The sequence below is a fragment of the Chiloscyllium plagiosum genome, unplaced genomic scaffold (assembly GCF_037043375.1).
Source record: "Chiloscyllium plagiosum isolate Xiang-an unplaced genomic scaffold, Cpla_swu_hap1 HiC_scaffold_32, whole genome shotgun sequence".
Lineage (NCBI taxonomy): Eukaryota > Metazoa > Chordata > Chondrichthyes > Orectolobiformes > Hemiscylliidae > Chiloscyllium > Chiloscyllium plagiosum.
The window spans coordinates 47,609,694-47,622,597 of NW_028270170.1; the positions used below are offsets into that span (position 1 = coordinate 47,609,694).

The window sequence follows — 12,904 nt, forward strand, 5'->3', positions numbered from 1 at the left end:
GCCCAGAAATTGCCACTCCCCAAGTCGAGGTGTTCCAGTACTGGTACAACACTGGCATTTACCCAGCTTTGTGGAAAGTGCCCCAGTATGTCCTGTACAGAATTAGGACAAATCCAACCCGACCAATTGCCGCCCCATCAGTCTACTCTCCATCATCAGTGAAGTGATGGAAGGGCTCATCAACAGCGCTATCAAGCAGCACCTGCTCAGCAATAACCTGCTCAGTGACGCCCAGTTTGGGTTCCCCCAGGGTCACTCAGCTCCTGACCTCATTCCAGCCTTGGGTCAAACATGGACAAAAGATCTGAATTCCAGAGGGGAGGTGGGAATGACAGCCCTTGACATCAAACCCAGATTCAACCAATTGGAGCATCAAGGAGCCCCAGTAACACTGGAATCTATGGGCTTTGGAGGACAGCTCTCCGCTGGTCAGAGTCATACCTGACACATTGGAGGATGATTGTGGTTGTTGGAGGTCAGTCATCTCAGCTCCAGGACATCTCTGCAGGAGTTCCTTGGGATAATGTCTTAGGCCCAACTATCCTCAGGTGCTTCATAAATAACCATTGCACAATGTTCAGCTCCATTCTCGATTCCTCAGATAATGAAGCAGTCCATGTTCAAATGCAACAAGATCTGGACAATATCCAGGCTTGGGCTGACAAGTGGCAAGTAACATTCACACCACACAAATGCCAGGCAATGTCAACTCTAATAAGAGCTAACTTAATCACACCCCTTGTCGTTCAGTGGTATTATAATCACTGAATTCCCCCACGATCACCATCCTGGGGGGGCTACCATATTGACCAGAAACTCAACTGGACTCTCCACATAAACACAGTGGCTACAAGAGCAGGTCAGAGGCTGGAAATCTGATGGCAAGTAACACACCACCTGACTCCCCAAAGCCTGTCCACCATCTATAAGGCACACGTCAGGGGTGTGATGGAATACTCCCCACTTGCCCTGGATGGGGGCAGCTCCAACAACACTCAAGAAGCTTGACACCATCCAGGACAAAGCAACCCGCTCGATTGGCAATACACCCACAAGCATCCACACTCTCCAACAACAATGCTCAGTAGCACCAGTGTATGCTATGTGCACACACTGCACTACACAAGATCATTAGACAGCACCTTCTAAACCATGAGCACTTGCATCTGGGGAAGAACACGGGCAGCACCTGGGAGCACCACCACCTGCAAGTTCCCCTCTAAGCCACTCACCATCTTGACTTCAAAATATATCGCCATTCCTTCAGCGACACAGGGTCCAAATCCTGGAATTCCCTCTCCAAGGGCGTTGTGGGTCAACCCACAGCAGATGGACTTGAGCAGTTCAAGTAGGGCAACTGGGGATGAGCAGTAAATGCTAGCCAGCCAGCAACGCCCACATCCCATGAGTTGATACAAAAAGATTTCGGTTTAATTGCCTGCCCAGCACATGTTGAGGGGAAGAGAAAGGCAAAGACATTTTCATTGCAGTGATGTTGAGGACAAGGGATTTGTTTTACTCTGAATAACATTACTGTAGGATGGAAGGATATTTATATTAATAGCACACCATCTCTAAAACTCATGGGCATCATTAACCCAACTGCACAAGCTTCAGCACATGCAGGTACTTAATGTGAAAACTGGAGAGAGAGAGAGAAAGAGAGAACCCATTTTTATAGAACATGCTGCCCCAGGATATTGAACATGCATTGGAATGAGGACCGATTTAATTTAATGGTTGATGAAAATTTTATGTAGGGAGAACTGAAGACTCTGGATAGGTAGCATGAAGGAAGGGGAATTTTGAGGCGATGGATTTATAAATAGCAGTGGAAGGCTGTCAAATAATTGAGGCAGTTGTTGAGTAAATTTAGTGACAGGAAACCTCCAAACCAGACCATTTTTATATCCATTCCGGAAGTATTCCAATTTCGGAGCTACTGGAGATGAGGTTAAAAATTTGGTGACAAGAATGTTTGCTAATGTATTTCTTTACACCTCTTACTGTCAACTTCATTGATTTGAAGAGAGCTTCCAACCGCAGGTGTTCTAGTACACCATGTAACCAAGTAACTAAAAATTGAATGGCAAGGCTCCACCCATTCCCCATTCCTTTTCCTCTGGTTGCCACTTCATCAGGCAGAAGGTGATGGTGGGTGTCGATGTTGGTATCCCATGGCAACTACTAACAGTTGACAGACCAGGATTCTGCAGATGACATTGCATTGGTGGCTGAGGAATCATGCAGGCACAGTCCAAGACATGAGTTCCAGTCTCGGGTAGCAGTGGCAAAGGTTGGTCTAGGCATCATCTATGAGAAGTTCAAGAAAGGCTAGGGAGAGGTTACCACTGAGCAACAATCACCTCACCTATCCAGGAAGCAACATCTCCAGGAGGGTGATGTAGAGATCAACGTCCAACAAGAATTGGGGATATGATATTGCTCTTCCAGTGACTCCACATGGTCAAAGCATCCAGTAGCATCAATATTACCAATACTGCCATGAAACCGTGACTTGACTTGTCCATTTAGTACCAAACAAAATCCATGCAACAAAACAAGAAGAGAACTGCAAATGTGGCGTATTTATTTGTGTTCCTCCACTCATGTCTCCGATGTAAGGCCTTGCATATTACCTGGAAGGATAATTTCACCAGTGAAGAGATTCTACCCAGGACTGGTAAGACCCTGAGAGTAAAGTACAGCATTTCTACAATGAGCATTTGGTGAACTGCTGCCCCAGGTAAACATTGCCTTTCCCATCTCTGTAAACCCCCCAAGTCTCTAGCCCTGTGCTGAGTGCCAGCTGCATGGCTCTACACCAACCCATTTTCATATTTGCCACCCAGGAGTTCAAATCCCAATTGCAATGACATGGACAAAGTATGCTGCCAACTTACTCACAGCAGGATGCCACAACTGGCAAATCAGCAACAAAGTGGTAACTTATAACTGACGTCTATCTGTCCTCAGGTAAGATTTTGGTTTCCAACAAATTTTAAGAAAGATGTTGATGAGAATAATGATGGGAGGATAACCGATTTGTCATTTGAAGATATATTTATCTGAGTAGGTAAGCAGCAGTTTACCAACCCAGTCCATACAGCTGAAAGAATGGGCTGTATTTGGAATGTCGTGAGTAGTTTTGGGTCCCACATCTAAAGAATGATGTGTTGGCATTCAAGGAGGTCCAGAGAAGGGTTAGAGGAATGATCCCAGGGATAGAAGGTTTTTTTTCCATATGAGGAATGGTTGAGGACCCTGAGTCTGTACTCAATGGGTTTAGAAGAATGAGTGATTGAGCCTTGCAGAGGCATGGATAGAGTGGGCGTGGAGAAGATGTTTCCATACGTTGGAGAGACTAGCGCCCAAGGGCACAGCCTCGGGGTGAAGGCACGACCCTTTAGACCTAAGACGAGCAGGAATTGCATCAGCCAGAAGATGGGGAAGCTGTGGAATCATTGCTGCAGAGGGCATGGGGGCCAAGTCATTGAGTGTATTTAAGGCAGAGATAGATTCTTGATTGATAAGGGGGTCAAACTAGTCCATGTAGAAGGCAAGAGAAGGGGGGTTGAGAAATATATCAGCCCTGAGTGACTGGTGAAGCAGACTCAATGGAGCGAATGGCCCAATTTTGCTGCCTTGAGTTATGGTGTTATGGAGCTCCTGGGGCAATAAAGTGATGACTGAGGTTGGTTGAAGAGAACCGTAGATTCCTGAAGAAGGGCCTGTGCCCGAAACGTCGAATCTCCTGTTCCCTGGATGCTGCCTGACCTGCTGTGCTGTTCCAGCAATAAAGTTTCAACTCTGAAGAGAACCGTAAGCAAGAGGAGAATGGAAAGGGTTGCCTCAAGAACTGATCGCCTTCACACAATCAACAAAAGGGCAACACAGGATTAATGATTAATGTACACCCCAGTCCAACACCGGCATCTCCGAATCAGCATTAATGAATCAGAACTTCTCCCGGGTAGTTACTCATGGGCAAGCAATGGTGGCCTCATCAGTGACACTGATATCCCACAGACAAATCAAGAAAGGGAGTGAGAAGAAAATCTGATAAAAAGGAAAAGAACACAGGAGGGGAAGGGGAGAACTTTCCGGACAGGCTCCAGTTTCTAATTATTCTGCAGACGAAGGGAAAGCTGGGTATTGTGTGACAAATATTCTGCTCTGGCTCTCAAAGTAGAAATGAAATAAGGTCTGAAAGACAGAGAAATAAATAAGGGAAAACAGGGACACAATGATCAAAAACGTAAGGTAATGTATGTGCAAGGTCCTGAGGAAGGGTTATCCCCAAAACATTGATTTCTCTCCCTCCAGATGCTGCCTGCCTTGCTGTGTCCCTCTCCCTCCTGATACTGCCTGCCTTGCTGTGTCCCTCTCCCTCCAGATGCTGCCTGCCTTGCTGTGTCCCTCTCCCTCCTGATACTGCCTGCCTTGCTGTGTCCCTCTCCCTCCTGATACTGCCTGCCTTGCTGTGTCCCTCTCCCTCCTGATGCTGCCTGCCTTGCTGTGTTCCTCTCCCTCCTGATGCTGCCTGCCTTGCTGTATCCCTCTCCCTCCTGATACTGCCTGCCTTGCTGTGTTCCTCTCCCTCCTGATGCTGCCTGCCTTGCTGTGTCCCTCTCCCTCCTGATACTGCCTGCCTTGCTGTGTCCCTCTCCCTCCTGATGCTGCCTGCCTTGCTGTGTTCCTCTCCCTCCTGATGCTGCCTGCCTTGCTGTATCCCTCTCCCTCCTGATACTGCCTGCCTTGCTGTGTTCCTCTCCCTCCTGATGCTGCCTGCCTTGCTGTGTCCCTCTCCCTCCTGATACTGCCTGCCTTGCTGTGTCCCTCTCCCTCCTGATGCTGCCTGCCTTGCTGTGTCCCTCTCCCTCCTGATGCTGCCTGCCTTGCTGTGTCCCTCTCCCACCTGATGCTGCCTGCCTTGCTGTGTCCCTCTCCCTCCTGATGCTGCCTGCCTTGCTGTGTTCCCCAGCCTCCTGCTTGTCAATGGAAAGCAGTTTGAAGTGGTGTTCGGCAGCACTGTGTTGGGAGCCCTGCTGGCATTTTCTCTACATTAGTAAATTGGATTTGAATGCGCGGTCACATTGTGCAGCTGACACAGGGACCGGCTGTGCAGTGTATAGTGTAGGGGATAGCTGTAAACTCCACAATGACGCAGATGGGTTGGTGGAGTGGGCAGGAAAGTGGCACATGGAGTTCAACTCTGATAAGTGCGAGGTAATGCATTTAGGGAGGTGAGGCAGTAGAAAGGGATACACAATACACTGAGAGGGGGAGCTGAACTGAGAGGTCTTGGAGTACACGTTCCTAAAGGTAGCAGTCCAGGTGGATAAGGTTTAAAGGAAGCTTGGAGAATGTTCTCCTCCATTGGCAGTGCGATAGAATACAAAAGGAAAGATATAATGATGAAACTGTGTAAGACACTGGTGAGGCCACAACTGGAGGATTGTGTGCACTTCTGGTCACCATCTTACAGGAAGGATGGAATTGCTGTGGGGAGAGTGTGGGGAAGATTGACCAGAATGTTGCCAGGGCTGGAGAATTGTAGCTACGAGGGGAGATTGGAGAGGGTGGGCTTGTTTCCATTGGAACAGAGAAAGCTGAGGGGTGAGGTGTACAGAATAGTGAGGGACAGAGCTGGAGTAGACAGGGGGACCCTGTTTCCCCTGGTAGAGAGTTCATAAACCAGGGATCATAGATCCAAGCCAAGTGGCAGAAAGGTTAGAGAGAACATGAGGAAAAGGTTTTTCCACAGAAGATGGTGACCATAAGACATCGGTGCCGAAATTAGGCCATTCAGCCCATCGAGCCTGCTCCACCATTCAATCAGGGCTGATACGTTTCTCAACCCCATTCTCCCACTTTCTCCCTTGATCCCTTGACAATGAAGAACCTAGCTATCTCCGTGTTAAATAGACTCAGTGACCTGGCCTCCACAGCCTTCTGTGGCAGTGAATTCCACAGTTTCATCACTCTCTGGCTGAGGACATTTCTCCTTATCTCTGATCTAAAAGGGTCTTCCCTTTACTCTCAGCCTGCACCCTCGGGTCCTCGTCTCTCTGACCAATGGCAGCATCTTCCCAACATCCACTCTGTCCAGGCCATTCAATACTCTGTCAGTTTCAATTCGATCCCCCCTCATCCTTCTAAACTCTATCGCGTGTAAAACCCAGAGTCCTGAAACGTTCCTTATATGGGTGTCTGGAATTCACTGCCTGAGTTTATGGTGGAGGCAGACACCCTGAACTCTTTTAAAAAGCACCTGGATCTGCACCTTCAGTGCTGGAAGCTGCAGGGCGATGGGCCGTGTGCAGAAAGATGGGATTGGAAAAGGCATCTGGGTGTCTCTGGGTCAGCATGGACAAGATGGGCTGAATGGCCCTTTCCGTGCTGTATCATTTCTATGGTTCTGAGAAGCTGGCTGATCTAGATGTCTCCGTGGCCTCAGACATACCAGCAAAACATAAGATGATTACAAATCTGACTTGCTTGCTGAGACAGTGGCTGAGAGGAAGCCTGATAGAGGCCTACACAGTTATGAGAGGCATAGACAGGGTTGAAGACAGAGGCTTTTTTCCAGGGTGGAAGTTTCAATTACAAGGGGTCACAGGTTAGAGGGGGATAGTTTAAGGGAGATGTATGAGGGAAGTTTTTCACCCAGAGAGTGGTAGGAGCCTGGAACACAGTGCCGGAAGAGGTGGTGGAAGCAGGTACACTGGTGACATTTAAGAGGCATCTGGATGGTTACATGAATCAGGAGAGAAAAGAGGGATACAGACCGAATAAGGGCAGAAGGTTTTTTTTAGTTAGGGCATGATGATCGGCACAGGCTGGGAGGGCCGAAGGGCCTGTTCCTGTGCTGTACTTCTGTTTTGTTCTTTGTTCATTCAAAGAGGAATGGGGAAGAGAGAAAATATTGAGACATTAATGATCCCTGAACACATCCCTGAACAGTATGGGCAATTTAGCATGGCTAATTCACCGAAACCTGCACATTTTTGGACTGTGGGAGGAAACCCACACTGACACAAGGAAAAATGCTAGTATCTATCAATTCCAAAAGAGTTATGCTGGATTTGAAACATTAAATGTGTTTCGCTGTCCACAGGCTAGACTTGTTGAGTTTCTCCAGCATAGTTTTTATTTTGGATTTCCAGCATCCTCAATATTTCACTTTTGTTATGCTCATACCTGTTACTAGGAAGAGGGTGAGTGAGCACGTGCAAAGGTGTAATCCAATTGGGTCAGCTCCTCATACTGTCCCCACCTAATTATCCGAAAGGAGTTCAGTCTTTTAGTTGCTGTTAATGGAGGAGTTCACTGGACAGCAAGTATGTGAATTTTAAAAGCACTTTTGATAATGAATTGTAGACAAGGGATTGGAAATCTTGAACCACATACAGAAAACATCTAAATGTGGTGTGAGGTTACTGGTCTCTTCATTAGGAAACCGGGTATTGCCAGGGGCATTGGGCACTATTTCAGAAAGTTGTACCATCAGTTATAGCTGACTCTTCATGGAATCCCTACAGTGTGGAAACAGGCCCTTCAGTCCAACAAGTCCACACTGACCCTACAAAAAGTAACCCACCCAGACGCATTCCCCTACCCTATTACTCCACATTTACCCCTGACTAATGCACCTAACCTACACATCCCTGATTGCTACAATTTAGCATGGCCAATTCACCTAAACTGCACACTTTTGGATTGTGGGAGGAAACTGGAGCACTTGGAGGAAACCCACGCAGACACGGGGAGAATGTGCAAACTCCACACAGACAGTCACCCGAGGCGGGTAACGAACCCGGGTACCTGTGAGGCAGTGGTGCTAACCACTGAGCCACTACGCCACCAGCTCTTCAACCTGTATCACAAAATCACTTCATCCTCACACTAAAATTGTGTCTTTCAGATTCCAGGATGAGATCAATCTGCGGACAGAGGCTGAGAACAACTTAAATGCGTTCAGACAGGTAAAGATCCGTGTGTAACAGTGACTGATTATCTGGGTCTCCACATCTGTAATGGGGGTGAAAGAGTGCACCAGTAAAGGGATGTTCAGAATAGGATGAATTAAAATAGCAGAGGAATGAACTGGTGTTTAGGAATAGTTCACTTAAGGTCAAGGGCAAAGACAGAGTAAGTGTCCAGGGTCACTTTATTGTGACTAGATGGGCAGGACCAAGGGCACTTAAGTGAAAACTCCTCCATTTAGAACTGCTTTAAGACTCATCAATGGAAGAGAATTTGAGTAGTTTCTAGAAGAGGTGAATGATCCTAACCAACAGATCTTCCAACCCACGCTCTAGCCAAGTCATATCCAAAGAGGAGCTCAACTCCTCTTGCCATCAACTGAGGTTAAATCGTCATCGGAGAGACATTCTGTGAAATACTCCTTCCCAGTGACTGGGAGGAGCTTTAGTGCAGGGTGAAGCCAGGAGGCATTTGATCTTTGGCTATTCACAGCCAAGGAAGAAACAGGTCCATTGGAAAACTGGGGCAGCGAGACTGTCTTTAGTGGAGTCTAGTTGCCTCGTCTAAATGGCTAGACTCTGTAAAGGCACTTTCCTTTTGCAGCCAGAGTCCCGTTGTCATGTCTAATGGTTTGCCCACACTCAGCTGAGAGTCCAGTTGATGGTAAAATGTTTTTCCAGTGGTCTTCATTCGCATTCTTTCAGGTGAGTATTCCTGGGTGAGGCGTTGCAGACAGATTGTCTCCATGTCACTGGCTGTAGAGGTTTGGCGATGCTAATGTTCAGCGATCTTTTACATCATTTCCTGAAACGCAAACCATGAAAGTTAATGGTAGAGTGGATACCGAAAGGCTCCGGCCTGAAATGTCGATTCTCCTGCTGCTCGGATGCTGCCTGACCTGCTGTGCTTTTCCAGCACCACACTGACTCTCCAGCAGGCAGAGGGTGGGAACAGTAAAATGCTCTGAAATTGCAGGGCTCAATGTTAGAAGATTACCTTCCGGTCCTAGGCACATTGTAAAGTTTCAGGATGATGAAGGGTGTGGAGGGTGACTGAACAAGTTCACACTTTTGATATTAACATTCAGTAGCAGCAATTCCTGGGTTTTCATTTCCAAACCCCTCTGAGGTCCATCTTCATCTCTCTTCAGAAACCTCTCTTCACCTGTGCAATCTTCTCTGAGACCCTCCTGTGCTGAAACTCCTCTCCAGCATCCTTCACTTACTATATCATCAGTGAAGACAGTAAGGTCTGGGAAGCCCACTGAGGTGCACATCCTGTGTGGAGCTTTGAGCACACACTGAAAGATCACTCAGTGATGTTTCTAACTCTGCTGTCCTCTCCTCTCCCCTTCCTTCCTCAAGGACGTCGATGAAGCTGCTTTGATACGGATTGACCTGGAGCGGAAAATTGAATCCCTGCAGGATGAGATTGACTTCCTAAAGAAGGTCCATGATGAGGTAAGGGCTTCTCAACTGTGGTTGGGAATGGCATCAAGTGACTGGATTCTGGCCACAGCGATAGGGCTCCTGCTCACTTGCCCCATCAGGCCATTTACTGGGTCGGAGGGTCGGGGGTCGGGGGGTAGGGGACCTCTTTACAGTGGTGAAAACTCTCAATCATGAAACCCCAGGATTAGCTACATGACTATAGGGAAGCCAAGGTCTCAGAGACACTTGGGCAGAAAGTAGTGCAGGTGCTGGAAATCCTCCGTGAGTATCTGTAGAGGGAGGACCGCAAGAAAGCTGGCAGGTTTCACTGACACTGTCAGAACAGGGAAGGCTGGGAGAGACAGGGATTACAGGAACAGGGAAGGCTGGGAGAGACAGGGATTACAGGAACAGGGAAGGCTAGGGGAGACAGGGATTACAGGAACAGGAAAGGCTAGGGGAGACAGGGATTACAGGAACAGGGAAGGCTAGGGGAGACAGGGATTACAGGAACAGGGAAGGCTGGGAGAGACAGGGATTACAGGAACAGGGAAGGCTAGGGGAGACAGGGATTACAGGAACAGGGAAGGCTGGGAGAGACAGGGATTACAGGAACAGGGAAGGCTAGGGGAGACAGGGATTACAGGAACAGGGAAGGCTGGGAGAGACAGGGATTACAGGAACAGGGAAGATTTGGAGACATAGGGATTACAAGTCTGGCATGAAAAGGAGAGGACAGAATAAAAGAGAAGCTCTGAGTCTGGGAGGCAGATGGAAGAGATTTCCTGATGATAGGGACAATGGAACAAACAGTGACAGTAACTGAACATGCAAAGGAGCAAAAGGTGTATCTGAGGAATCTGTTTATCTCCGAATCCTCAAGCGTTCTTTGGCCAAGTGAGACATGCTCCCATTCTTATCTATCTAATGCTAGCCAGGGCTTCACTTGCAATGGGCTGTCTGTAATCCTACAGCCTGCCCTTTCCAGCTCACCTTGGTCCCATTTTACCTGCTGTTCGAAGGGCTGGGGATGGGGTGGGGCTTGGTATTTCTGGGTATGAGGAGGGACCAGAGCCCCTCAGCATCGGAGGTGGGAGAGGGCACTGTGTCCCTGAGCACAGAGCACGGAACTGACTGCTGTTTCCATCACACAGGAAATGCGGGAGCTGCAGGATCAGTTACAGATGCAGCAGGTCCATGTCGATGTGGATGTGTCCAAGCCGGATCTCACTGCTGCCCTGAAGGATATCCGCATTCAGTACGAGTCTGTTGCTAGCAAGAACCTGCAGGAGGCTGAGGAGTGGTACAAGTCTAAGGTGATAGTAACCACAAAGATTGGCCCTGGCTTTCAAAGGAAGGCTGCATTGTGTTTATAACAAAAAACTCTGCATAACCTTGGCACAATCCAAAAGGCTCTACAATCTTGAAAAGTAGCCCCTGTTATAACGGGGCAAGTGTGGCACACTGGTCATTTCACTCGGCTAGCAATTTAGAATCCCAGGTTCATGTTCCAGGACATTGGTTCAAATCCCACTTGACAGACAGTAACATTTGAATTCAATAGAAAATATAGAATTATACAAAAAAATACTAGCCTAAAGAAGACCACGCAGACACTTCTGATTGTTTTAAGAACGCTCCTGGTTCAATCATTCCATTTTGGGAATGAAATCTGCCATCGTTACCTGGTCTGGCCCAAGTGTGAGTCCAGACCCACAGCAATGTGGTTGACTCTTAAATGCCTTCTGGGTAATTAGGGAGGGGCAATAAATATTAGCCTAGCCAGAGACGCTCACATGTGCACAGCAAGATTCCAGAAACACCAATGAGGTAAATAACTACATTGTGTCTGTTTGGATTAGATATCAGCCAGGACACCAGGCACAACTCTCCTGTTCCTCTTCCCAAATCAGTAACACGGGAATTTTTGTATCCCCCTGAGATAGCAGGTTTACCTTTTATTTAGCATCAGATTTGTGAATCACCTGAAAGTGGCACATCAAACAATGCAGCACTCCCTCGGTACTGCCCTCAAGTCACTGCCTCACTAATGCGTGCCAGTCCACGGAGAGGGATTGGAATTCCTGACTCTCCCGCTTAAAGGAAACAGAGGCATAGAACCGTGGCACCATGACTGGCTGTGGGGCAGATAGTGGTTTGATGCTCCCTTGACCCTCCCCCCAAGGAGTTTCAGCTGAGATTGGTACCTTGACCTTTAACCTACTGCCACTAAGTATAATACTATCAATCCGTTGCTCTGCTAGTGCTGAAGGTCTTTAAAATCCACTCTACCTCAACCAGCAGAGGGAGATAGATGATAATTTATCAGTGTGTCCCGAATCAAACAGAAATTGAACGTGAGGGTGGGCTGGATGATGATGTGTTCAGGGGTATTGGAGTGTATTCGAGGACACAAGGCCCTCAGATTGCTCAGAGATTTGGCCTGGTTGACCACTCTCCCCGTCTCTCACTCACTGTCATGCCCCTAACACTGCCCGACTGTGTTTAGTTCTCAGATCTGACCGATGCAGCATCTCGGCAGGCAGAAACCCTGCGCCAGGCCAAGCAGGAGATGAATGATTACCGAAGGCAGATCCAATCCCTCACATGTGACCTGGAGGGCCTGAAAGGAACGGTGAGTTCTCACTACAAACCCTCGAACAGGAACATCTCTCCAGGGTAAACGGGAGAAGGCAGAGAAAGTCGAAGCAAAATAGGCGCAGCGCTCTTTTAGCTGAGTGGATTATTTGTCTTTGTTGGAGAGCCTCGTACCTTTGGCCATTTAAGGAGGTTATTTTAAGGAGGTTATTTTGGCCATTTTAGAGAAACTTAGGCTAGTGGGAAGGGAGAGAAGAATTTTATGATATTACAGTCACTAGGGAGATGGACCTGAACAAACTGATGGAGCTGTGAGCTGAATGAGATTCTGGCTCCAAGTTAACTTTACTCTTGAGACTTGAGAGAGGTTGGTAATGCGATACTAGATGCATTGGGGTTAATTTTCCAAAGATCCCTCAATTCAGGAAAGCAGACTGGAAAGTAGTAAATATAGCCCCTCCATTCAAGTCAGAAAACCAGAAACTACAGGCCACTTAGTTCAGTCTTGGGCATGGGGAAGGTCTTCAATTTGACCATTTAAATAAGTAACAGCTGGACATTTAGAGACATTTAAATTAATGGGTAGATTCAACATGGTTTTGTTAAGAGAATTCATGTTCAACCAATTTATTAGGCTTTTTTGAAGGAGTAAAATGTGCTGTGGATAAAGGGAAACCCGTTGATATACTAGACTTGGATTTCAAGAAGGCATTAGGTAAGGAGCTACTTTGAAGACTGTTGGGAAAATAACAATTTGTGATGTAAAGGATAAAGTATTATCATGAGCAAAGTTTGGCTGGAAACAGAAAACAGAGTATAAAAGACTTTCTTTGATTGACAAGAGGTAATGTGTAAAATCCCACAGGGGTCTGTGCTGCAGCATCAAT

The 12,904-nt window shown here is 47.4% G+C and overlaps 1 protein-coding gene across 1 annotated transcript in view; it reads left to right on the forward strand.

Annotated features, from left to right (window-relative positions):
* Nucleotides 1-12,904, forward strand: part of gfap (glial fibrillary acidic protein) — a 98,390-nt gene that overhangs the window by 67,343 nt on the left and 18,143 nt on the right. Inside the window, exons 3-6 of the mRNA XM_087977665.1 lie at nt 7,928-7,988; nt 9,354-9,449; nt 10,574-10,735; nt 11,929-12,054. Of these exons, the coding sequence (XP_087833791.1) occupies nt 7,928-7,988; nt 9,354-9,449; nt 10,574-10,735; nt 11,929-12,054 (445 nt within the window). The remainder of the gene's footprint in view (nt 1-7,927; nt 7,989-9,353; nt 9,450-10,573; nt 10,736-11,928; nt 12,055-12,904) is intronic.